Raw genomic sequence first — 22,284 nt, 5'->3', positions numbered from 1 at the left:
CTCCCCCAGAAGACGTCTTGTAAGAGAAAGAACAGAAACACCCAACCTCACCACCTTGTTCTGATTTCTCCAGCCTCCAGAGCCTCGAGCCTCGACCTTGCACCCAGTCTCCTGGCACGTAACCCCCCTCCGGTACGCAGGTACCCACGTTCCAGGGTCCCTCCAGCAAGTCACAGCACGACGACATAAGGTAGTCTTGCCTACAGCACATACAGCACATACAGTCAGTACCTTGCCTGGACTACATCAGCGAGCGCACCCTCGCAGCCTCGTCGCAGAACCCCTCGCACCCGCAACCGACACCACACGACACAGACACCACTGACTGCCATCCGTCAGCGCTGCCAGTGCTGCTGACGACCTCAGGATATGGGCAAATCGTAAGTTGCCATTCCCTTGGGGTTGGTCTTGTTTCCCGCCACACGTCCACATTGCATGCAGTGTCGAGCTCGAGGTCCGCGGCTCGGAAACAATGCGATTCAACGCGGCGTTTCCTTTTTAAACACCGCACCGCACCGCAAGCATGGGCATCGACGCTCGACAGCACGCAGGGATACACCACATCACTTGGATTGCCCCTCCCCATTGACGCAATGGCCTCTTTTGGCACTCACGACGACGGCCAGATCGCCGCCATCATGCCTCGCTCTTCTGTGCCGATCTGCGTCCATTCATCCAGGCTGACCAAGCATGCGCAAACAGACAGTCCAAGCTCTCGCAAGAGCAGCTGGCCGAACTGCAAAAGTCCACACACTTTGACAAGAAGGAGCTGCAACAATGGTATAAGGGTGCGCACAATCTCCCTTTCCCTTGGCGCCGCCGTTATCGTGCGCAGCAATGATCGTTGCGCTTCTTCCTCATCCTCATCCTCATCCTCGATCCTGAATTTCTCCCCGGTATCCCCACTCCGGCCGGGTTTCTGGGTGTCTCAGGAGCTAGACCGAGAACCCCCCGAAGCCGTGTGACATGCGCAACCCCACGCCACAGCACACCACATTGGGAGCATCCCACTATGACTCCGGGCGACCAGCGACAGAATGCTTGGCTAACATACGCGGGTGCGCGCGCTAATGTGCAGGGTTCCTCAAGGACTGCCCCTCGGGCATGCTCACCAAGGACGAGTTCCAAAAGATCTACCGGCAATTCTTCCCCTTTGGCGACCCCTCGAGTTTCGCCGATTATGTATTCAACGTGTTTGACAGCGACAAGTCCGGCACCATCGACTTCAAGGAGTTCATCTGCGCGCTGAGCGTCACATCCCGGGGCAAGATGGAGGACAAGCTCGACTGGGCATTCCAGCTCTATGACATTGACGGCGACGGCAAGATCAGCTACGACGAGATGCTCAAGATCGTGGAGGCTATTTACAAGATGGTAGGCAACGCCCTCATTCGATCAAGTTCCAGAGAACCAGTCTCCGCACCACACAGGGGGAGGTGGCGCGCCAAAGAAGGGGGCTGACGGGCTAACGGACATGACAGGTCGGCTCTATGGTTAAGCTGCCGGAAGACGAGGACACACCCGAGAAGCGAGTGAAAAAGATCTTCCGGATGATGGACAAGGACGAGAACGGGAGCCTCGACATGGAGGAGTTCAAGGAGGGCAGCAAACGCGACGAGACTATCGTATCTGCCTTGTCGCTATATGACGGCCTAGTCTAGCCACGCCGCGCGTGGGCGGGCGGACAGACGATCCAAAGGACCAGGAGAGGAAATGAGGAGATGAGATGGAAGCCAGGAGTGCAGAGGGGAGGAACAGGACTTTTTTCTCTTTTTTTGAATCACGCTCTCAGAAACTTCCCTAGCTTGGGTCAATCGTAGCAAATACATGTTTTTTATGGTTCATCGCAATCACACTGCTACAATGGGCTGTTCATGTACAAGTAGAGCTAGTCGCCTATACGCCTGTCCAAAGGGATGAGGCTCCTATATCTCACGTCTGCTCCTCCAAATGCACTTGCTTCGGCTACCGCCTGGTCTGGGAGACGACGGGCTTAGTGAGCAAGGGAAACGGAAATGAAGTATTCACCAGTCCCTTTTTTTTTTTGCCTAGCCTGAGAGTCATGTTGGATATTACTGCGTATTACATGGTAGAGGGCCCCATTGCGAAGAGAAATAAACACCCTGCTGAATCACCGTCCTTGCAAACCTAATCATCCAAAAAAACAGACGTCCCTCGCGAGGCCAAAAAACCCCAGTAGTAATCATGCACAACGCGCAACAAGAAAGAACCGACAAGCCGATCAGCTGGACGAGCCATAGGCCTGGTTGATCTCCTTCTGGTACTTCTTCACGATCCCCTTCCGGTTCAGCTTCTGCGCCGCGGTTACGAGACCCTGGCGCGAGAGTGTTAGCATCGTTTTCTTGGGAAGACTGAACCTAAAGTGGGCTGTAAACATATATACTCACGTTCTGCGGCGTCCACTCCTCGTCGCTGAGGACCACGCCCTCGATGATCTCAATGCCCGCCAGGCCGCCCGCTCGGCCGGCGTTCTGCAGCTCCTTCAGCACGGCGCTGTTCAGCTTCTTGGAGTGCACGAGCTCCTCGAGCACCGACCCCTCCACCCCGTTGTCGGCCGCCAGCTTCTTTAGCGCCGGCTCCGCGGGCACGATGATGGCGATGGGCTTGGCCTTGGAGTCGTCCGCGAAGACGCAGATGTTGGCGACCACGTGGGCGGAGCGGTAGACGGACTCGAGCTTCTCAAGCGCGATGTACTCGCCGTTGAGCGTCTTGATCAGGTTCTTCTTCCGGTCGATCAGCTTGAGGTGCCCGTTGGAGTCCCACTCGCCGATGTCGCCAGTCTTGAACCAGCCGTCTGATGTCATGGCCTCTGCGGTCTCCTTGTCGTTCTGATAGTAGCCCTCCATAATACTGGGGCCGCGCAGCCAGACCTCACCCTGCGGGTGAGGCTTGTTGGTGGCGTGGTACCCGGCATCCGGGAAATCGACAAGCTTGGCCTCGACGGACGCAGGCATGGCGCCGATACTCTCTGACGTCCACTCCAAGGGGTTCTGAAGGGTTCCCATAGCTGTGGTCTCGGTCAGGCCATAGCCGATGATCATGGGGCAAATGGCCATGGAGATGAAGCGTTGTGTGTCTTTCGCGACAGGGCCACCTCCATTCAGACACAATTTTAGGCGCCCACCCGTAGCCTCCTTGATCTTCTTGAAGACCACCGCATCCAAGATACCGGAGCCCGGCAGGCCGTAGCTCATGAGGGTGCTCTTTGCCCATAATGCGCCCCAAAATAGGTTCTTTACAATCGGGCTCCCACCGTTCACCTTGCCAATGATGCCCTTCTTGACGTTCTCCCAAACAGCAGGCACACCGACCAAGACGCTGGGCTTGAACTCTCGGATGTCACCATTGCACTTGCGCACGGAAGCGTCAGAGAGGGTCTTCGGGTTTCCGTAGCCCAACGTTGTGCCCCAATGCAGGGCAGCATTCTCAAACACAAACTCCAGAATATGCGCCAGTGGGAGGTAGGTCAAGAGGCCGTCGCCCGGGCCGATGAAGGGTTGTACGACCACTGAGACTCCAGCAACGGCGGCAATCACGTTCCTGTGCTTGAGAGGAACGCCCTTGGGTGTGCCGGTAGATCCTGAGGTGTACATAATGCAGCAGAGGTCCTCAGCCTCAGGCGGTACTGGATCTGTGGGGTTCTCCTCGCCCGACTTCCTCAGGTCTTCAAAACTTAGGACCTGGATATTCGGGTACGCTGCTTTGAGCTTCTCAACATGGTCCTTCTTGACCTCGTTCTGGCTGTTCCAAATGACATGTCTGATTTCTGTAGCGTCCTTGAGCACGTTTGTCAGGGTCGGCAGCAGGTGTGGATCGAGGAAAATGGCCTTGGCTTTGGTGGCAACCATGGAGTGGCGTAGACCCTCCTCTCCCAGGGTGTCGTATGCGGTGACAATGGGGATTGACTGAGAAGCAGCGCCGTGCGACATGGCCAGCCAGTATGAGCTCGTGGCAGCAAAGATGTGGACTCTGTCGCCCTTCTCAAGGCCCAGCTTCCGCAGGCCCGAGCCGACCTGGAGCATGAGCTTCTCATACTCGGTGTAGGTCTGGTACTCATAGCCGCTGAGCTCGAAATAGGTCCATTGCTTGTCGACTTCGCGCTCCTCTCCGTCCACCATCTTCTTGACCTTCTTGGTTTCCTGATGGGTGCGGACGAGTTTCCGCGAGCCCATACACTTTGCGTTTCCATATTTCTCGACGGATGCGCGGACGAGCTCGTAGATGGTGGAGATGTTTGGGCCGGGCTTTGCGACAAGATCGGGGATGGAGCCTGGCAGGCGACGGATGGGAGTCTCGCCCTCGACAGGCTTCTGGCCCGGCACCTCGGCTGAGTAGGGCGCCTTCGCCTGCAGGCGTGGCTCAATGTTGACCATGATGGCTGGGTATCACAGAGAAGTAGAATAGGGGCGAAGGGGGCCAATGGAGCGCTATCTCAAGACGTGGGCAACAGAAGGTAGAAAACAGGAAAATAGGGGCGAGGAGAGGAGGAGGAGGAGGAGGAGGAGGATTGGGGGGGAATGAATTCAGATTCCAAGTCTGCCAAGAGGTTGAGTGAAAGCAAAAGGCAAATAGTCCAGGATCGCAATTGGGCCGAGCAGAGACAAGAAAGACGAGACGTCAAGAGGAGAGCTCCAGGACTCCAGGACTCCAGGACCAGGGTTGGCTCGAGCTCCCGCCGGCCAGAGGTCGAAATGACGTCCGCGTGCTGTGCTTGGGCTGCTAGTTCGGGTCTAGTGTCTAGCCTATGTACATGTACTACGGGACCTTCCCCAACCCCAACCAGCCCTGCCAGACTCCAGGGCCAGGTGCAGGTGCCCAGGTGCGGGTGCAGGTGCCCAGGTGCCGCAGTGACGAGTTTCATGCAGCAGATTGTCAGATTGTCTGGCTACGTGGTGGACAGCTATCCAGATTCCAGATTCCAGATTTCAGATTGGCAGCAGGGATTGAGCTGCCGGTGCCCAGGTGGGCCCCCATCATTCACAAATGCTGGAAGGAGTTGCTGAGTGGCGATCATCATCGACGTGCCCAGTATCTGTCAGGACTACGTGGTCTACTGACCTTACTCTGTCTGACCATACTCTATTATCCCTATACAGGTTAAATCGTCCAGTATTGCCACAATACGTGCATGTATACATTGAATCTGCTAGCTTGGGCTGAGGCACAGCACACCAGGTAGGCTACAGTACCTGGGTAGATACCGAGGGAATGCTCACGCCTCCCTCCTCTTGTGCCGTCTCAGAACCTCGGCCAGAGGCGACACTCGGATCCTGTGACGACTGAACAATGCAGAGTACGACCTCAACAAATTCTCCTGCGCCTCCAACGTCTTGCCCCCTTGCCCCTGGCCATACACACATGTGCCCTGCCGAAGCGTGCAGATGAGATGGAAGGCCTGGCTTGGCCGACCTACGCACTGGGATGGTAAGCGTCTGGACCTTGTGTGCACGGCAGTAGATTATTCTACGAGTGCACGCACCCGTTTGCTTGCCCGCTGGACTGGTCTGCCACGAGGTGCTTAGAGACGGGCCAAAGTGCACAGCTGGCCAAGACTACCCCTAGTAGGTATGGGTCCTCTTCAGTGAGCCAAATTGCTGGGATTTTGTGTGGGTACCGTGCTGCTTTGTCTTCCCCTTCACCCTCACAATATATATCACGGTTTATGCATGTCAAAACGCCAATCCTTGGCATCAACTTTCACCTGCCCGTCCGACAACACTCTTTGAAAGCTGAGGCACAACTCCTCTCCAGCCCCTTCCAAGACCTCTCACAAGATCTCAGCCACAGCCCAGGCAAGCCCGCCAAGCCAGCGCTGAATGGCTGAAGCCGTCGACAGCCTGCTTGGCCATCTCGGCCCAGAAATTCAAGACCCGGAAGAAGGCTAGTACGCACACACGGGCCGAGGAGGCAGAGGAACGGTGTCAAATGACACCAGATAAAAGGCCAATGACAACCAGAGATCCGGTGTTCTGACTATCGAAACCTTGCCCTCCTTACAGAAGCCTTCCTGCTCTTCTCCCAGAGCATCCCCTCCCAGAATGAGCTCGGCATCATCGACCCGAAAGCCCCGACCCTGGAGCTCACCGTCAACGGCCATGACCTGACCATAACCCAATCCCCCAGTGTCCTGTCCTCCAACAGGGCTGGCGGGACAACAGGGGCAGGTATGTCCAGCCGCCTGCCAACAAAAAAAAAGGGGGCTCCCTCATGCATCCGCGAAGACGTGCTGACGCAAACCGCAGTTGTGTGGAAGGTGACGCCCATGTTCGCCGAATGGCTGGCCTCGCCGACAAACATCTTCGCCCGGGCGGGCGTGCTCTCCACGTCGTCGACGGTCCTCGAGCTCGGCTGCGGCGTCTCGGCCCTGGTCGGCCTCGCCCTCGGGCCGCTGGTGGCGCGCTACGTCCTGTCGGACCAGCCCTACGTCGCGAGGTTCGTGGAGCAGAACCTGGGCCAGAACCGGAGGGCAGCAGGAGGAGGGGGCCGGCCGGTGGCCAGGCCGTCCGGCAAGCGCGGAAGGGGCAGGGGCAGGCCCCACCCGGGCGCCTTGTCGCCGTCATCGTCATCATCATCGCCAGGTGCTGCTGCTGCAGCAGCAGCAGGCGGGGCGGCCGGGAGCGTCGCCTTCCACCCCCTGGACTGGGAGGCCGACACCCCGACGCACACGCTCACGGGCCGCGAGGACGCGCGGTCCTTCGACCTCGTCCTGGGCTGCGACTGCGTCTACAATGAGGCGCTGATCCCGCCCTTCGTGCAGACGTGCCTGGACGTGTGCGAGCTGCGGTCCGCTGAAGGCAGCCTCGAGGCGGCGCCGGCGGGGCGGCCGCCGTGCTTGTGCGTGGTCGCGCAGCAGCTTCGGGACCCGGAGATCTTCGAGGCCTGGCTGAGGGAGTTCTGCGCAAGGGGGTTCCGGGCCTGGAGGATTTCGGACACGGAGCTGCCGGAGGGGTTGAGGAGCAGCGATGGGTTTGTAATCCATGTTGGTGTTCTGCAGTGAGGAAACAGGAGTGTGCGAAGGTTATTAGGGACATGGTCACATGAGGCCAGGTGCAGTGAAGAACCCGAGGCTGGCATACGGTGCGAAGAGAGGCAAAATCATACGCTCCAGCCTGTGATAGAAACGTTTACGCCGATCGGGACCATGATCTCGACCTGTAGGTACCACGTTCTACGACCGTAGCAGACGAAGAAGAGCACAACAAGGGGCGACGCTGCAGCCCTGCTGGAAACATGATATGGTAATTACTGTCACTCATGAGTCCGGACCATCAGGCCACAAGAGAAGCATACAACATTGAGGCTCTTTACAATTATCACTGCAGAATCCAAATGTAATAGGCATCGAACGTATTCTTCATTCCTCATTTCCAAGAGGTCGCTTAAGTAACTTTTTGTATTGTCCCCACACAAAGCCAGCACCAGGATTTTTGGCCCTGGGGTCTTTCCAAGAAATGGCCAATTGGCCCGCCAGAGAAAAATTCCACCGCATGTGGTTCCAAACATGCAACGCCCAAGCAAAACAAACTCCGTGACTTCACCACTCCAGTGGCTCCTTCTTTGTCTCACCCCGATTTGTGGTTGGGACGGGCACGGCCTTCGCCGCCAGCTTGCCACCCTGGCCCTTTCTCTTCAAGTACGCAGTGCCATCCAACCATGGCGTCTCGCGAGTCATCTTCTTCTCGAACTCGGAAATCTTGTCCTCCATCTGCAATGTCAACCCGATATCATCCAGACCGTTGACCAGGCAGTGTTTCCTGAACTCCTCAACATCGAAACTGCAGATCGTGTTGCCAGCAGCGTCCTTAATGAGCTGATTCGGCAAGTCGACCTCAACCTCTCTGCCGGCGTGTGCCTCGGCGGCAATGGCGTCGAGGTGGCCTTGGTCCTTTATCGGAATGGGAAGCATGCCGTTCTTGAAGGTGTTGTTGAAGAAAATGTCGGCGAATGAGGGCGCGATGACACACCTGATGCCAAAGTCGTTCAAGGCCCACGGGGCGTGCTCTCGCGAGCTACCACACCCGAAGTTAGGTCCAGTAACGACAAGGATTTTGGCATTACGGTAGGGTTCCTTGTTGAGAACAAAGTCGGCGTTCTCTTTTCCATCTGGGTGGAAGCGCAACTCATAGAACAGAGCAGTCCCAAGGCCGGTTCGCTTAATTGTTTTCAGGAATTGCTTGGGAATGATGGCGTCAGTGTCAACATTGGACCGTTCCAGAGGCGCGGCAATGCCCTTCAGGTTGGTGAACTTGGGCAGACCGGCAGAGGTGCCAGCAGATGTATTGGTGTGAGGCCCATTGTCGTCCTTGGGAATGTCTGCGATTTGGTCCTTGTCCGACTCGTCACCGGATATATTCTCGTCCACATGAGGCGGCTCTGGGGCTGCCTTAAACGCCTCGATGTGAGGGCTGGTCTGGTACTCGGTCAATTTCCTCACGTCAGCCAGCTTGCCAACGATGGCGGCGGCGGCAGCCATGACCGGGGACATGAGGTGTGTTCGTCCTTGAGCACCCTGTCGGCCTTCAAAGTTACGGTTGCTGGTACTTGCACACCGCTCCTTGGGGGAAAGAATGTCGGGGTTCATGCCAAGGCACATGCTGCAACCAGCTTCACGCCACTCGAATCCTGCGTCAGTAAAGATCTTGTCGAGTCCCTCCTCCTCTGCTTGGTCCTTCACAACTCCAGATCCCGGCACAATCATGGCCCTCTTGATGTTGCTGGCGATTTTCTTGCCCTTGACAACAGAGGCCGCGGCGCGCAGATCCTCGATTCTCGAATTTGTGCATGAGCCAATGAAGACTTTGTCGACGACGACATCCTGTATGGGTGTGCCGGCAGTAAGGCCCATATACTCCAGCATCCGGCGCGCGGCCGCCTTCTTAGAATCAGAGGAGAAGCTTTCGGGGTCAGGGACGGTGCCGGTGATGGGCACCACATCCTCAGGACTGGTACCCCAGGTCACCGTGGGAACGACGTCCTTCGCATCGATGAAGACGTCGATGTCGTACTTTGCGCCGGGGTCGGACTGCAGGCTCTTCCAGTAGGCAACAGCCCGGTGCCACTCTGGAGAGTTGTACTTGGGTGCCAAGGGTCGGCCCTTGAGGTACTCAAAAGTGATGTCATCGGGAGCGACCATGCCGGCCCTCGCACCACCCTCGATAGACATGTTGCAGATGGACATGCGAGCCTCCATGCTGAGACTTCGGATAGCAGAGCCACAGAATTCGATAACGGCGCCGGTGCCACCAGCTGTTCCTATCTTGCCGATGGCGTGGAGGATGATGTCCTTGGAGCTGACGCCTGGGGCCAGCTCCCCGTCGACTTGTATCCTCATGTTCTTGCTTCGTTTGGTGATCAAGCACTGAGTTGCGAGCACGTGCTCAACCTCACTGGTACCGATGCCGAAGGCGAGGGCTCCAAAGGCACCGTGGGTTGAGGTGTGGCTGTCACCACAGACGACGGTGGTGCCGGGAAGAGTGAAACCCTGCTCAGGGCCAATAACGTGGACGATTCCTTGCCTCCTGTCGCTCAGTCCAAAGTACGTAAGTCCAAACTTCTTAACGTTCTCCTCGAGGGTAACGCATTGTACCCTTGAGTCGTCCTCCGCGATAAAGCTGGCAATGTCCTTCAGGGCTTTCCGGGTGGTGGTGGGAACATTCTGGGATCTTCGTCAGCTCACATCCCAACAGTGTCAATCTCGAGGCCACACAGGTGGATTCTACGCACGTGGTCAGTGGTTGCCAAGGTGCAGTCAGGTCTGCGGACCTTGCGCGAGGCGTTCTCGAGCCCCTCAAAGGCTTGAGGGGATGTCACTTCGTGAACAAGATGTCTGTCTGTCAGGATGCATGTCAGAATTTGCGGCACAGTTCTTCGGGTGTAAATGAGACCCACCGATGTAGAGTAGAACTGTGCCATCCAGCTTCTCATCCACGACATGTGCCTGCAGCACCTTATCGTAGAGAGTCTGCGGCGCTCCCTCTGCTCCAGGCATGATGGATCAATTGGGTGTTGGATTGCGGTGTGGCGGTTGCACGGGTTGCGGGATGCTTGGGCAGCTTCCGGAGGTACCTCAGCTCCTGAGAGCTTCGTGTAAGTGATGAGCACGGGATACGGCAGTGCGGTGGGTTGACGGGGGGGTTTTTGGTGAAAAAAGAGGGATTTGCGAGAGGAGGAGGAGTCAATGACGGGACAGGCGGGTGAGATTCAGAGGTAATTCAGCTGGAAGGCAGAGAGGCAACTCAAATACCATTTGGGGCAGGGACTCTTAAAGGAGGCTTGCGGCAAGTACCTGCGATTGAACATTGTACAGTAGCCGCAGGCCCGATGATCGGAGGCTCACCAGCAGCTCCGGTTCACGGAACGCGGGGAGGGACCTCGGGGGGATCAAATTGGAAACTGGCGTCAAGGCATTGGCTCACACTCAGGTTTGGGCAGGGACTGCCCTGGGGCGAGGGCCCACAATGGCGGGGTCGGTGATGCCTCAGTGGTGCCTCCCCTTTTTGGGCTAGACGCCTGGGACGATCTCCTGAAGGCGACCACTGGCAGATTTGTGTGCGGAACTACCCAGGTACCGTGGCCCACCAACACATTCAACTATTCAAGCATCCTGTCACCTGCAGTACATGGCGACATAGGTACAACGAGAGTTGCTCCGTTTCGGCAAATTGGAAGGCCCCTTGCCCCTACATAAAAGACAACAGAAACGGCTACTTGGTGACTCGTGTACTGAGGATATTCACGGAAAAATCTGGGGTGGCAGTCATGATGCTGCAGCTGAAGCTGAATCCGAAGAACCTTAGCGAGACCGACGAGCGGACAGCGGAGAGCGAAGCAAGTTGCATCGCATCTCTTATGAAGAGCCGGGTTGAACTCTATCTGGCGGGATGTGGCGGATATATGATAAGCCCAAGGGGGCTCATGCTGTCTCCTTAGTTTCTTGGTAAACTCTCTTTTCATTTGCATCGGCCAGTAGAGTCTCATGGTATAATAAACACACCGATCAAGTGACTCCCGGAAGATGCGGTTGCCAGGATCACTCACATGCGGGTATATCGTATTGGATACGACCGTGAACCTGTCCAAGCACTTGCACACAGTAGAAAAACCCCTCTTGACATTCCATCCTCTTACAAAGCATCGTATCCGTGGGACGAAGAAAAGATCCATCGTGGATAAAATTCTCAGATTTTTCACAAGGTTTTACTGGGCCCTCCGATTCCGTAAGTGCGTGCACTCACTGACGTCAGCCTTTTGATCTGAGCTGTCGGCTTCTTGAGCTTCCCACGAGCCCGTCAATACCTTGCGCCTCAGACCTAAGGCAAAGCGAATGTTCAATTAGTAGTGGCCCCATATAGTAATAACCTTTCTTGACGTTGCTCTAATTACGACACTGGGTTCAACGGATGCGAGTAACTTTCCCAACAACCACACCCTGGGGACCACCATCTGTATTGACACAGTAAGGATCTCAATGCGACCAGGCAGATAATCTATATGCAAGGCGGGCTCGGCCCGGCGCGCTCGCTAAGCCCACCTCCAGATTCTCAGAGACCCTGGGACATGGTGACAAATACACTCGACTCACAGTTACACATTGGCAAGTCACAATTTTGAAGCCCCTGAGAGCAAGCAACAAGGTTTTCTGGTTTATGCCTTTTGACCACCTTGTTTGGGTCGTTGATTTATACTCTAGTAACAAATGCGTGTCCGGCCAGTCCTGAGCAACTATCCTTCTATGAAATACCGACGGTTTGTGTTACGTGAGGGAGGCCTTCTCGCCTCGGCCAGGCCCTCAACATCGCTTTCATCAGGGAAAGCAGCCATCCTGCGATTCTCATCCGCTTTCTGAAGTGGCACCCGCTCTCTTGACGACCGGAGGTTTGGCATGGACTGAAGTGCCACGGAGTCCGACAGGATCCAGTAATGGTGGTGATGCGTGTGGAGACAGACCTTGCCGCCGGTATTCTTCCTGGCCTCTTTGTAGGAACTCCCGCCGATGGTGATTCCATCACTTCTAGTTTTCCTGCGACTTTTTCGATTTTCGAGCGCTGAAGACGCGGTTCTCGATTCGGAAGCCCTTGAATACGATGACCTCGGAGGTTGCCCGCGAGGCTCGCTCTTCTGGCTGCCTTGCTGGTCCGCATAGTACCCGTAGGTCATCGAACCGGGCTTGGAAGGGTCGAGATCCGACTCCGGCGTGGACCTTGACCTGATATGGAGTGCTGAAGAAGCTGATCGCTGCCGGCTTGTCACTGTTCCTGAGTCATCGTATCGCCGCTGGAAAGGTACATTCCGAGGCTCCTCGTGCCCTGTGCCACGACCCGAGCGTGTACCATAGGATCCCGCTCTGTCCCGCAAAGCACCAGTGACAGATACTGAATCAGAGGGAGAGATCTCAGTCGGTAGACGTCCGTGACCAGGCTGCTAACCCTCTGGCTTGGGTCCGACTCTGGGAGGTCTCGGAGACATCTCGCCTGGGAATTCCGATTCAACGGGGATAAGGTCGCTGTAGCTGCGTTGTGAGGACAAAGTGCGGGCTTGCGCATTTTGAAGAACTGGTTTGCGCCTCAACCCGCTTGTGACACCATTGTTCAAGGACTGCCCAGGTGTGGTACCGGTGGTACGAGAGTGCTCAGGGTCGTCTTGGGAGGCATGTCTCACAGATGGTGTTCGCACAACCGTGCCCGTCGACTCCTCATCCCGCGGTGTTGTGGTCGCACTGCTCTGCGCAATGGGGCTCAGGGCCGGCTCGATCGCTGAGCTCCACCCTGACCTGTTCTTCATCCACCTCACGTTGTTCCGATGCTCGGCCTTGATAGCCTCCTTGTCCCTCTCCCACTTGCGCATCTTTTCCGCTTGCAGCTTTCTCCTTGCCGTCTCGTATGCACTCCTCTTGTCTGCCACCGTCTGGGCGAGGGACGCAAATTCACTTGCAGAGCTGGTCGTTGGTGTGAGCACGTCGAGTTCCCCAGTTACCGGATTGATGCCCTGGACTCCAAGATAGTCGCCAGACTCCCTGAGGCTGCGGCGGAGGCGACGCTTCTCGCGGTGCGCGAGGTAGAGTTGCTGTGAGCGTGTGCTAGGGGACGTATTTGAGCTGGGCTCAATGGCTGTATTCCAGCGGACTATTCTGTCTGCTGACTCGTTCCTGGAATCAGAGACAGGTGTTTCTGATTTCTTGAATGGCTCTGCGCCATCTTGAAGTGATTCAGAGAGGCCGATTGTGCGCGCGCGTCTCGCGTGGCCTTTCTCAGGTCTATTGATGGGGAGGAGTTTCCTGAGGCTGCTCGCGAAAGACATGTTGTAGGTAATATGTGCATGATGCAGCGAGGGCCTAGAATGGCTGAGGCCAAAGAAAGATCGCGGACCTGACTATCAATAAATGAGACGAAATTCAGGTGGGAAAGAACGACCGGTCGGGCATTCCTCGGGTAAACCTTGACACCCTCCTCCACTCACATCATCCATGCCCGGCTTTTCTCTTTTCAAGCAGTAAATTCTGCCGTAAATTTTGGTCGCTTCCGATGGAGGATCATTTCCAAAGGTTGAGGTTGTGGGCGACTGGTTTCCGTGCATGATTACTCACGGGTAGGGACTGATTTATCGATCCACTGACATACAAGAGAAACGACCGTTATCGCTTGAACAGAAAGAACTTGAGCAATAACAAACCAAATCGTGTTCACTACCTACGTAGTTCTTGATGGATCTGCCAGCCGCCTGGAACAGCAGCAGCGAAACGTTAAGAAAAGAAAGAAAGTGAAAGGACAATGGTACCAACGCCCGAACCGAAATGTCCCTGTTCTGCATAAAACGCCTTCAAATGCAAGTAGATAATGCCCTGTTCAATTAGGTCTCCAAAGTCACCAAGTTGCCAGCCGACAACCCCTCCGGTCTTAGCACTTCTCCCCGTTTAACCGTAGGCCGTCCGTCCAGTTTCATCAAGGGGAACTGAAAGAATGGCGTAGTTGAGGTGCGTGCTGGACCACTGACACTCACTCAACCGGAACTTGCAGATACCACCAGGAGTCTTCTGACCTCACGTCGGCAAAGATTATCTTCGCCGGTCTTCCAAGTGCACAAACACATCGACACAGTCACCTACCATCTAGAGGGAAATCTCTCATAGCGACCGCGGTGTTGTCCCATCTTAGCAAATGGGTTGGGGCTGGACTCGGGTTCCTCATCCGCTTGCCCATCAAAGTGCATACTCGAAGCCAAGCCACTGCGGCGATTCTCCTTGGCCGGGCTGCTCCTTCGGATCATCCTTTCGGCCTGGTCCCTTTGCTCCAGAGCAGCCAGCTCTCGCGAGTTGCGAGGTGAAAAGGTATTGCCGCCCCCTCGAATGTCGCTGATACTAGCGGCTTTCTTCAGAGGCGATTCAGAGTGGCTGTACACACCCAGACTGCCCCCGTAGTTTGTGCCTGTGCTGGTACCTGCGTTGGTCACCGCAGACTTCTCCGGAGAAAGCCTCGGTGTCCTAGAAGCTGACAAACCTTGCCGCAGCGGCGATGGGCGTGGCTTGAGTACGGACTGGAACAAATCAGTCTGTTTAGGTCTGTTGTTGACCGGAGTAGATACTGCAGGGCTGAGTGAGCGGCTGGGAGGTGCGTATCCCGAGCCGTCCGGGTCAAAATGCTTGACATAATTTTGGTTCGGATGTGTCTGAAAGCGGCGCCGAATCAGGGTTGTTGGCGTCCCTACTTGGATATCTTCCCACTCATTTCCATCATCATCCTCTCCGCATTGGGTACCTACGTCTCTGACCACCGGGGGTTGGAGACGTTGGTGAACATATTTGTTGTCGTACTCTCTCATTACCTCCTTTTGGACAAGCGCGGTGTCCTTTTTCTGCCGAGCAAACGCAGACTCGAGGGCCAGCAGCAGAGCGGATATTGCAACCTGCTCGAACAGACACTTGAAGACTGTCACACTAGGTTGTGGATCGAGGGGCTTCAGTGGTAGAGCCATCATGTATACCAGCACATGTAAAGGGCTGAAAAGGCAGACCAGCTGCAGGCATGCTGGCACTGGATCCCATAGTCGCAACTCCCACACATCTCGGGTCCTGTCAGGGTGGGCACGGGATTCGGCGCTGTCACCGACGAGATCGCTGATAAGTCGCAAAGGGGATGAAGAGGCTGGTGAGGACTGCACTCGTACCCGTTGCGCGGAAGGTGTGCTAACGGGTTGTTCGACATCGGCCTCGAAGAATCGGTATGCGCGTGATCGCCAGAACGTGTAGAAGAGGTTACATATTGAGAGTGCAGTCAGCTCCCAGGTTACAGACCATGCCTATTGATAGCACAAGTCAGTACGATCGCAGCTGCGATGCGAATGCTATACTTGAACTCACGAAATAACCAAGCCACCCTGACGTGTCAGAGTAGGAATCACTGAAAATGTCGTCGTCGCTGCCTGTCGAATTCGTTCCATATACGCGCGCAAGTATGAAGGCAAAGTTGAGCGCTAGGCCAAGCTGGTTCCCTACAGACTTGGAGCCGTAGTCTCTGGTCTCGATCTCTTCAGATAACCAGAGGAAGAAATCCCACGGGTCTAGGGCGGAGATGATGCGCTCCTTGAGCGGGCGGCGGCGGACGAGACGGGGAGGCATCGTTTCGACGAGTTCAAGAATTAAATCTTATGATATCGCATTGGGTTCGACCGTGTCGCACACGCGCACGCTGCCCGTTCCTCCTTTCTGGTTGCTGAGCGCTTGCTGGTTGTTGGTTGCTGGTCTCTGTTGGCAGTTGTGCAAGCTCAGACAGAGATGGATGGGATTTGTTTACATTGCGCTTGGGCAACGTGGAAATTCGCCGGGCCCGGGAGCGGCAGGCTCCACTGATGATTGTCTGCTGTCGTTTGTGACCGGAAGATGCAGAAATGGCTCGTGGGATTACCTGCCGTGCGGTGTCCTGCTATTGGAAACCCCGCTGTTGGATGAGCTCTTGTGGAATATCCCTTCCTGCAGGATAACCTTGCAGGATAACCTCTTATGTATCGTAGAGCTGTCTATCCGTAAAGCTTCAGGAACAACGAGCTCGCTGCCGCTTGCGGCCCTCCGCTGCAACAGGCAGCGGAACAAAGCGCTAGACGCCGGCAGGCGTGGGCTTGCCTGATGCCAAAATTAGCGGGCGGGCAGGCAGTGGGATCCCATGGTCAGAGCTTCGAGCCGAGCACCTATTGCCCCAGGCGTCATCACACAGCACCAAGCTTGGGTGCCAGGCTAGACATCAGTGACCGCCTCGCCTGTCTCAACTCCAACCGTCTTCTCCCGCGACAGAGCTGAGCAACATGTCGGCCTCACAAGCAGACTACAGGGACAGGCAATTTCTTGCCGTGATCGGTGATGAGGTACGATTGCCTTAGCTGACTTGGTGGATCAGCCCCTCGCTAACCGTCTTCCAGGACTCAGTGACCGGTTTACTCCTCGCCGGCATTGGTGTAAGTCTTTTGGGACGTTATGTACGAATTAATACCTGACATTCAGACAGCATGTCACGGCAGCCCCAGACTCGCAAAAGAACTTCCTGGTGGTGGACAGCAAGACAGACAATGCCACCATCGAATCCACGTTCGACAAGCTCATTGAGCGCAAGGACATTGGCATTGTCCTGATCAATCAACATGCAAGTTGCATCTCTGTATCCCATGAAACTATAGCATGTGCCTGACTCTTCCTTCTCGACCAGATCGCCGACCGTATACGCCATCGCATCGATACCTACACCGCTGCCTTCCCAACCATCCTGGAAATACCAAGCAAAGACCACCCCTACGATCCTGAGAAGGACAGCGTCTTGAGGCGGGTGCGCCGGCTGTTTGGAGAATAAAGCGTGGGCAGTGCGAGACAGGTGAAAGCACCCAATAACGGACCGATGGGACGAAGTGTTGTCCACCACAGAGGCATCACGTTTTGGGACTCGATTGTCTATGACCGTACATGTGGAGGCCAAGCATATCGTTCTCATTTTACAACGAGGCGGGTAAAGGTGGCTCATAGAATGACCTTCCGAGGCATATTGAAAGCGACTACTGATGATTCGAAACGTTGAGCATTTAAGGATACTCATTGCTGTTCTTCCTGATATGTATGGTGTATGTGCTATGATTGACTCAAACTCATGACGATGGGGTTGGCATGCGCCTTCTTCACCCAGAAAGAACTACAGGAACACAACATAAAGAACCTCAGTATTCGCGAACTGTGGTATTAGGAAACGTGACAAGAACGCCAACCCATAGTGTTTCATATCAGTTAATGCAATCCCAAATCAGGCGTTCTCCTTTCCTACGGCTCGAAAATTGCTATCGTATAGTCACACGCCTCATGAAAGTAATGCATCGTGCCATGGTCGACCTCTACAGCTCGATCTCAGCAGCCTTGTCAGAGCTGAAGACGACAGTGGCGGTCAGGCAAGTGATCGGCTTGTCGTCCTTTGTGTACACATCGGCGAGTACAGTGTATTTGCCCTGCCGCAATGATTAGCCAGCTTTCATGGGTAGATAGGGCGACAATATGCTCACGTTGGGGATCTCCTTAGGAAGCTCGACGGTCTTGGTCAGGGTGAGATCGCCAGCCTCGATTGGGCACTCGAGATCGACGTTCTTGACTTGCTCGCAGAGGTCGGCCTTGGTGCTGATAAGACGGATCAAGCCGTACTTGACTTGCAAAGCGACATATGCGCCCTCCTCGATGGGCTCGGAGACTGTGCCAGAGGCCTTGATGACAAGGTCCTGTCCACTGTTGCGACAAGCGCCAAGGTTAGCCAGGAGCTCTGAGTTGTCTGTGGGTCCTTGTTGGCCACCAAGCCGGGTGTACGCACGCCTTTGGGGGGTTTGGCACCAGGTCGACCTTGTCGATGGTGATGATGTCCTCGTCGTGTGCCTTGGGGCACAGCTCGAGAGGCGAGTTGCCGGGGATCTTGAGGTCCTCGTTCACAGTGACCTGGTTGCCCCCGAAGTTGAGACCGAAGCCGGCATGGGCAAGGCCGGCAGAGAGCGCGACAAGCGCGGCGGACAGCCTCATGGCGAAGGCTGTGGTCGAGAAGACGGCGGTCTGTGGTTTTGATTGCTCGGCGCCTGCTCTAGTGACAGTAAAAGTGCAGAGATCGAATATCGCGCAGCACACACAAGGAGTGATGATGTTCTTTCAGGATGCTTTGATGTAAAGGAAGGTTAGGTTACGTTTCGTTGGGGTTGGACGGTGGCGTGCACGGGGGACTTCAGCAGCCAACGGCGGCTATCTGTGGAGGGAGCGGGCTGGACGTCATGGGGTCGGCCCCATGACTGAGTGAAGTGCTGGTTAAGAGCCGATCTGCTGCTGGCACGATCGCCGTCAGCCACTAGCGATCCGTGCCTGCCCCCAGCCTCCTGAGGGCCCCCGAAAATGGTCGCAACAAAGACCGCCAGCGAGCAGTGCGCGGCCGCAGAGTCAGCCAGCCATGTGCCTGACCCGCTACGGTCACAGAGAGGGTTTCATTCGCGTCATCACGTCCCAGGCGAGCTTGTCCTGCAACGCCTTCACTCGCATAACCGTGGCAAATGCGATGGCGACGAAACTGAAAACGAGTGATACACATCGTCTTCTCATGAGTCCAGGCAGACAACTTATCATTTTCATCGCTCATAAAACAATTTAGCAGCAGCTATATTCTGAGCAGAAATTGCTTTTGTTCAAAAGGTTGGGTGGCGAGGTGTCTTGGACACACAATTATGGTTCGCGGTTGACCGCGCCCAGGCTTCAGAGCCCATCAACCTTGGAACACTGGCCTCAGCAGTGTGCCCAATTAGCAGAAGTCGGACGAGCCACCGCTTCTCATGCTTGAACATTTCCTCTTCACCTTGTCTTAAATCAAGCCCGGTGGAATCTAACAGGCGAGGCTGCAGATGCTTGCAGTGCTGGCACAATGCTCACATATAGGAACGATAGCTGAGATCGTTGTCGTCTCGATTTAATGATCACCTATATGTGCTGACTTGCTGACCTCACTGTGACTCACTTGCACTCAGGAAAAATCACGGAAATGTTAGGCATGCTCCCCATATCGTTGGACTTCCACGGTTGATATCGATGTATATAGCTTGGTTCTTTGACGACGTTCTTGAGGCTTGACAGGGGTAGCTCCTCCAGGTGCAGCACGGATCAAGTTTGAGTCCCACCAGCTAGTTCGCTGTGCTACTGTGCTGTATAGCATACACGCAGACAAGACTAACGTACACGACTCCCAACAAGGATATGAGCTCTCAAGCACCATGACGTGCGTGGTGTTCGTGAACCCTGATTTCATCCCTCACCATCATCGTCACCCTCACCCCTCCCCTTCTCAGCCCTCCCCTACATAACAGCGGTCTATCAATTTCTTTCTTAGGATCCTACCAAGCCTCGGTTATATCCACTTTTCAGATCCTGTGCATGTTCCACAGCCCTACAGCCTCTACAACCCAGCAGTATGGCGACCTTGCGGAGCTTGTACAGGTCGGATCATGCAGATCGACCTGAGTTCAATACTAACTTCAAGTCAGTCAAGAGCTTTGGCACAACACGATTTTGTACTGGCTGACTGACAATCTGTAGTGTTGACTACGTGGTTCACTACAATATCCCAACCGAAGGTAAGCCTCGTGTCCAGGACCCGGCAGCACCGTGTGGAAGCCTACGCTGACATGTGAATAGATTCGACCAAAGCAGAAGCTGCCTTCGTGCAACTCATTGAGGCCCTCTCCAGCGTGGGACTCGCCACTGAAGTCCGCCGTGGTGTTGACTCGTCCGTCCTGATCTTCGTCAAGGTCGCCTCCGACGACCTGCTCAAGCAGCATGCGTACCGATACAGGGTCCAGGACTGGCTGTATGGCGTTCGCACTTCAGCACCCGGCAAGGATTTGGCCTCGTACTTTGAGAAGCAGCCTATTTCAGAGGCCGAGAAGCTGAGGCTCGTGTACCTCTTGATCACGAAGCCGCGGAACGAGGGTGGTGCAGGCGTGACGCCCAACATCGGCCAGTGGAAATCCGTCAAGTCAATCTTCCCGCTCCACAATCACGCGTTCAACAGGCAGTGGATCAAGAAGTTGAGCACCAAGTATTTCATCGAGGAGGATGACATTGTCCAGATACGCGACAAGTTTGGAGAGCAGATCGCCTTTTACTTCGCATTCATGCAGGCCTACTTCTCATTTCTCATATTCCCTGCCGCCTTCGGTTTCGGCGCGTGGCTCATTCTGGGTCAATTCTCATGGTTCTATGCCATAGTGAACTGCCTATGGTCTGTGGTGTTCTTCGAGTACTGGAAGAAGAAGGAGGTGGATCTTGCTGTCCAGTGGGGCGTCCGAAGTGTCTCTCGCATCCAGCATCCTCGAACACAGTTCCAATTCGAACGCGAGGCCCAAGATCCTGTCACGGGCGAGATCATAAAGGTCTACTCTCCCATGAAGAGGCTCCAGCGCCAACTGCTCCAGCTACCCTTTGCCATCACCTGCTTGCTTGTTCTTGGGAGTCTCATAATTTCTTGCTTCTCGATTGAGATCTTTATCTCGGAAGTCTACAACGGCCCATTCAAGCAGTACCTCGTGAGTCTCTAAGACAGCCTCTACTCGTGCGCTATAAACTAAGATGTAACAGGTGTTTCTACCCACCCTGCTTTTATCAGTGTTCATGCCGGCACTGACCACCATTCTGACGAACCTGGCGGAGAAGCTGACCCACCTAGAGAACTACGAGACACAGGACTGTAAGTTCTCAAATCGCCCTTCTGACCATGAGAGATGCTAATATGGAGTCTAGCGCACCAAGCTGCCTTTGTCCAAAAGATTTTCGTTATCAACTTCATCGTCTCTTACTTGCCGATCATCCTGACAGCATTTGTCTATGTACCCTTTGGCAAAATCCTTGTGCCATATCTTGATGTATTCCATGTCACTGCCCAGAAGTTTACCACTGACGGGAAAGTGGAGACCCAGGCCTTTGAAATCAACCCAGATCGGCTCAAGAAGCAGATTATTTATTTCACGGTGACGGCGCAGGTTGTCAACCTCCTTCTGGAGACCGTAGTGCCGTTGATCAAGCGGAAGGTCTTCAAGGCAGTCAAGGAAGTGCAAACTGCAAAAAGTGGCGCGCCCCAACATGAAGACCCGGAGGAAGAGGCAGCATTTCTCGAACGCGTTCGGAACGAGGCGGAGCTGGACAAATATGACGTGACAGTGGATTATCGCGAAATGGTGGTTCAATTTGGTATGTCATATGCTGGTCTTTACGTTTCCGAAACCCAACCAACTGACCAAAACTAGGTTATTTGTCACTTTTCTCTGTGATCTGGCCCCTGACTGCCTGCTCGTTCCTCGTCAACAACTGGATCGAAGCGCGATCCGACGCGATGAAGATCGCTATTGGCAGCCAGAGACCGGTACCATGGAGATCTGATTCCATCGGTCCTTGGTTGACCTCGCTGGGATTTCTGTCATGGCTGGGAAGTCTGACAAGCGCCGCAATTGTCTACTTGTTCAACAGCGATCCATATGGTCCTGATGGTGTGCCGTCCAACGTCAAGGGTTGGGCGTTACTTCTCACCATCCTGTTCGCTGAGCATCTCTATCTGGTCGTCCAGTTCGTTGTTCGCTATGTGATTGGCAACATGGACAGCCCTGGACTGCAGAAAGAGCGTGCCGAGCGGTTTGCAATGCGTAAACTCCACCTCCAAGAGACATTGGGCGAAGATTTCGCGGAGAATGCAGTTGCAGCGAATTTGGGTGCGGGCGAGAAAATCACCCGCGAGGCTCTTGAGGAAGAGGCTCGCAGGGCTTCGGTCTCCGGCTCGGGAACGCCCGAGCAGCTTTTCTGGCAGCGTCAGCGCGGCGCAGCAGAGACCATCCAGATTGGGCGAGGACTGATCTCCGAAGCTGCGGCTGCAAACAAGACAAAGGCGCAGTAGATAACAGATGGTTTTGGTCATTCACGTTCGCAAGCGTGAATTGGTTGCGCGAGGAAAACTTGTAACGATTTTGTCTCATTTTACTCATTCGCGTTGCTCGGCGTTCAAGGTGGGAAATCATTCCGCTTCCCTTGCTGCATCGGGCGTCAATCGAATCAGATAAAGGTATGAGCCATAACGTAAAATCAAGCTTTTGTCAAAGGCACATCGCGAGGCTCGCATACTATGTGCCAAGCAGTCTGTTCGGTGGGCATTTCCGGGATAGCCCCGAATCGAGTTTATCAACCCAGGATGAAAACTAGTGCCCAATAGAGAGATATTGAGCATCGAGCAAGTCCCTCGG

The 22,284-nt window shown here is 55.0% G+C and overlaps 9 protein-coding genes across 9 annotated transcripts; 4 read left to right on the top strand and 5 right to left on the bottom strand.

Moving 5' to 3' along the window:
* Positions 1 to 369: 369 nt before the first annotated feature.
* Positions 370 to 1,661, top strand: J7T55_012562 (Calcium-binding protein NCS-1; the record flags this gene model as incomplete). The annotated part of the gene is made up of 4 exons (XM_053145204.1): positions 370 to 380; positions 703 to 788; positions 1,079 to 1,374; positions 1,482 to 1,661. 4 exons carry the CDS (start codon positions 370 to 372, stop codon positions 1,659 to 1,661), a joined length of 573 nt encoding a protein of 190 aa, XP_052991956.1.
* Positions 1,662 to 2,242: 581 nt separating this feature from the next.
* Positions 2,243 to 4,394, bottom strand: J7T55_012561 (uncharacterized protein; the record flags this gene model as incomplete). The annotated part of the gene is made up of 2 exons (XM_053145203.1): positions 2,243 to 2,335; positions 2,409 to 4,394. 2 exons carry the CDS (start codon positions 4,392 to 4,394, stop codon positions 2,243 to 2,245), a joined length of 2,079 nt encoding a protein of 692 aa, XP_052991955.1.
* Positions 4,395 to 5,407: 1,013 nt separating this feature from the next.
* On the top strand, positions 5,408 to 7,018 carry J7T55_012560 (diaminohydroxyphosphoribosylamino-pyrimidine deaminase; the record flags this gene model as incomplete). Its single annotated transcript, XM_053145202.1, has 4 exons — positions 5,408 to 5,445; positions 5,814 to 5,905; positions 6,021 to 6,185; positions 6,264 to 7,018. 4 exons carry the CDS (start codon positions 5,408 to 5,410, stop codon positions 7,016 to 7,018), a joined length of 1,050 nt encoding a protein of 349 aa, XP_052991954.1.
* Positions 7,019 to 7,555: 537 nt separating this feature from the next.
* Positions 7,556 to 10,009, bottom strand: J7T55_012559 (uncharacterized protein; the record flags this gene model as incomplete). The annotated part of the gene is made up of 3 exons (XM_053145201.1): positions 7,556 to 9,676; positions 9,745 to 9,851; positions 9,910 to 10,009. The coding sequence occupies 3 exons, from the start codon at positions 10,007 to 10,009 to the stop codon at positions 7,556 to 7,558; spliced, it is 2,328 nt and encodes a 775-aa protein (XP_052991953.1).
* A 1,733-nt stretch (positions 10,010 to 11,742) lies between these two features.
* On the bottom strand, positions 11,743 to 13,317 carry J7T55_012558 (uncharacterized protein; the record flags this gene model as incomplete). The annotated part of the gene is made up of 2 exons (XM_053145200.1): positions 11,743 to 12,392; positions 12,447 to 13,317. 2 exons carry the CDS (start codon positions 13,315 to 13,317, stop codon positions 11,743 to 11,745), a joined length of 1,521 nt encoding a protein of 506 aa, XP_052991952.1.
* Positions 13,318 to 14,118: 801 nt separating this feature from the next.
* J7T55_012557 (uncharacterized protein) lies at positions 14,119 to 15,631 on the bottom strand (the record flags this gene model as incomplete). Its single annotated transcript, XM_053145199.1, has 2 exons — positions 14,119 to 15,312; positions 15,374 to 15,631. The coding sequence occupies 2 exons, from the start codon at positions 15,629 to 15,631 to the stop codon at positions 14,119 to 14,121; spliced, it is 1,452 nt and encodes a 483-aa protein (XP_052991951.1).
* Positions 15,632 to 16,311: 680 nt separating this feature from the next.
* J7T55_012556 (uncharacterized protein) lies at positions 16,312 to 16,850 on the top strand (the record flags this gene model as incomplete). Its single annotated transcript, XM_053145197.1, has 4 exons — positions 16,312 to 16,371; positions 16,426 to 16,461; positions 16,512 to 16,661; positions 16,710 to 16,850. The coding sequence occupies 4 exons, from the start codon at positions 16,312 to 16,314 to the stop codon at positions 16,848 to 16,850; spliced, it is 387 nt and encodes a 128-aa protein (XP_052991950.1).
* A 529-nt stretch (positions 16,851 to 17,379) lies between these two features.
* J7T55_012555 (uncharacterized protein) lies at positions 17,380 to 18,046 on the bottom strand (the record flags this gene model as incomplete). Its single annotated transcript, XM_053145196.1, has 3 exons — positions 17,380 to 17,490; positions 17,545 to 17,761; positions 17,844 to 18,046. 3 exons carry the CDS (start codon positions 18,044 to 18,046, stop codon positions 17,380 to 17,382), a joined length of 531 nt encoding a protein of 176 aa, XP_052991949.1.
* A 1,423-nt stretch (positions 18,047 to 19,469) lies between these two features.
* Positions 19,470 to 21,941, top strand: J7T55_012554 (uncharacterized protein; the record flags this gene model as incomplete). The annotated part of the gene is made up of 6 exons (XM_053145195.1): positions 19,470 to 19,537; positions 19,595 to 19,632; positions 19,694 to 20,583; positions 20,636 to 20,744; positions 20,798 to 21,244; positions 21,301 to 21,941. 6 exons carry the CDS (start codon positions 19,470 to 19,472, stop codon positions 21,939 to 21,941), a joined length of 2,193 nt encoding a protein of 730 aa, XP_052991948.1.
* Positions 21,942 to 22,284: the final 343 nt, after the last annotated feature.

Source organism: Diaporthe amygdali (genome assembly GCF_026229845.1).
Source record: "Diaporthe amygdali strain CAA958 chromosome Unknown NODE_20_length_815715_cov_65_842320, whole genome shotgun sequence".
Classification (NCBI taxonomy): Eukaryota; Fungi; Ascomycota; class Sordariomycetes; order Diaporthales; family Diaporthaceae; genus Diaporthe; species Diaporthe amygdali.
This window is presented reverse-complemented; position numbering and strand designations above follow the sequence as displayed.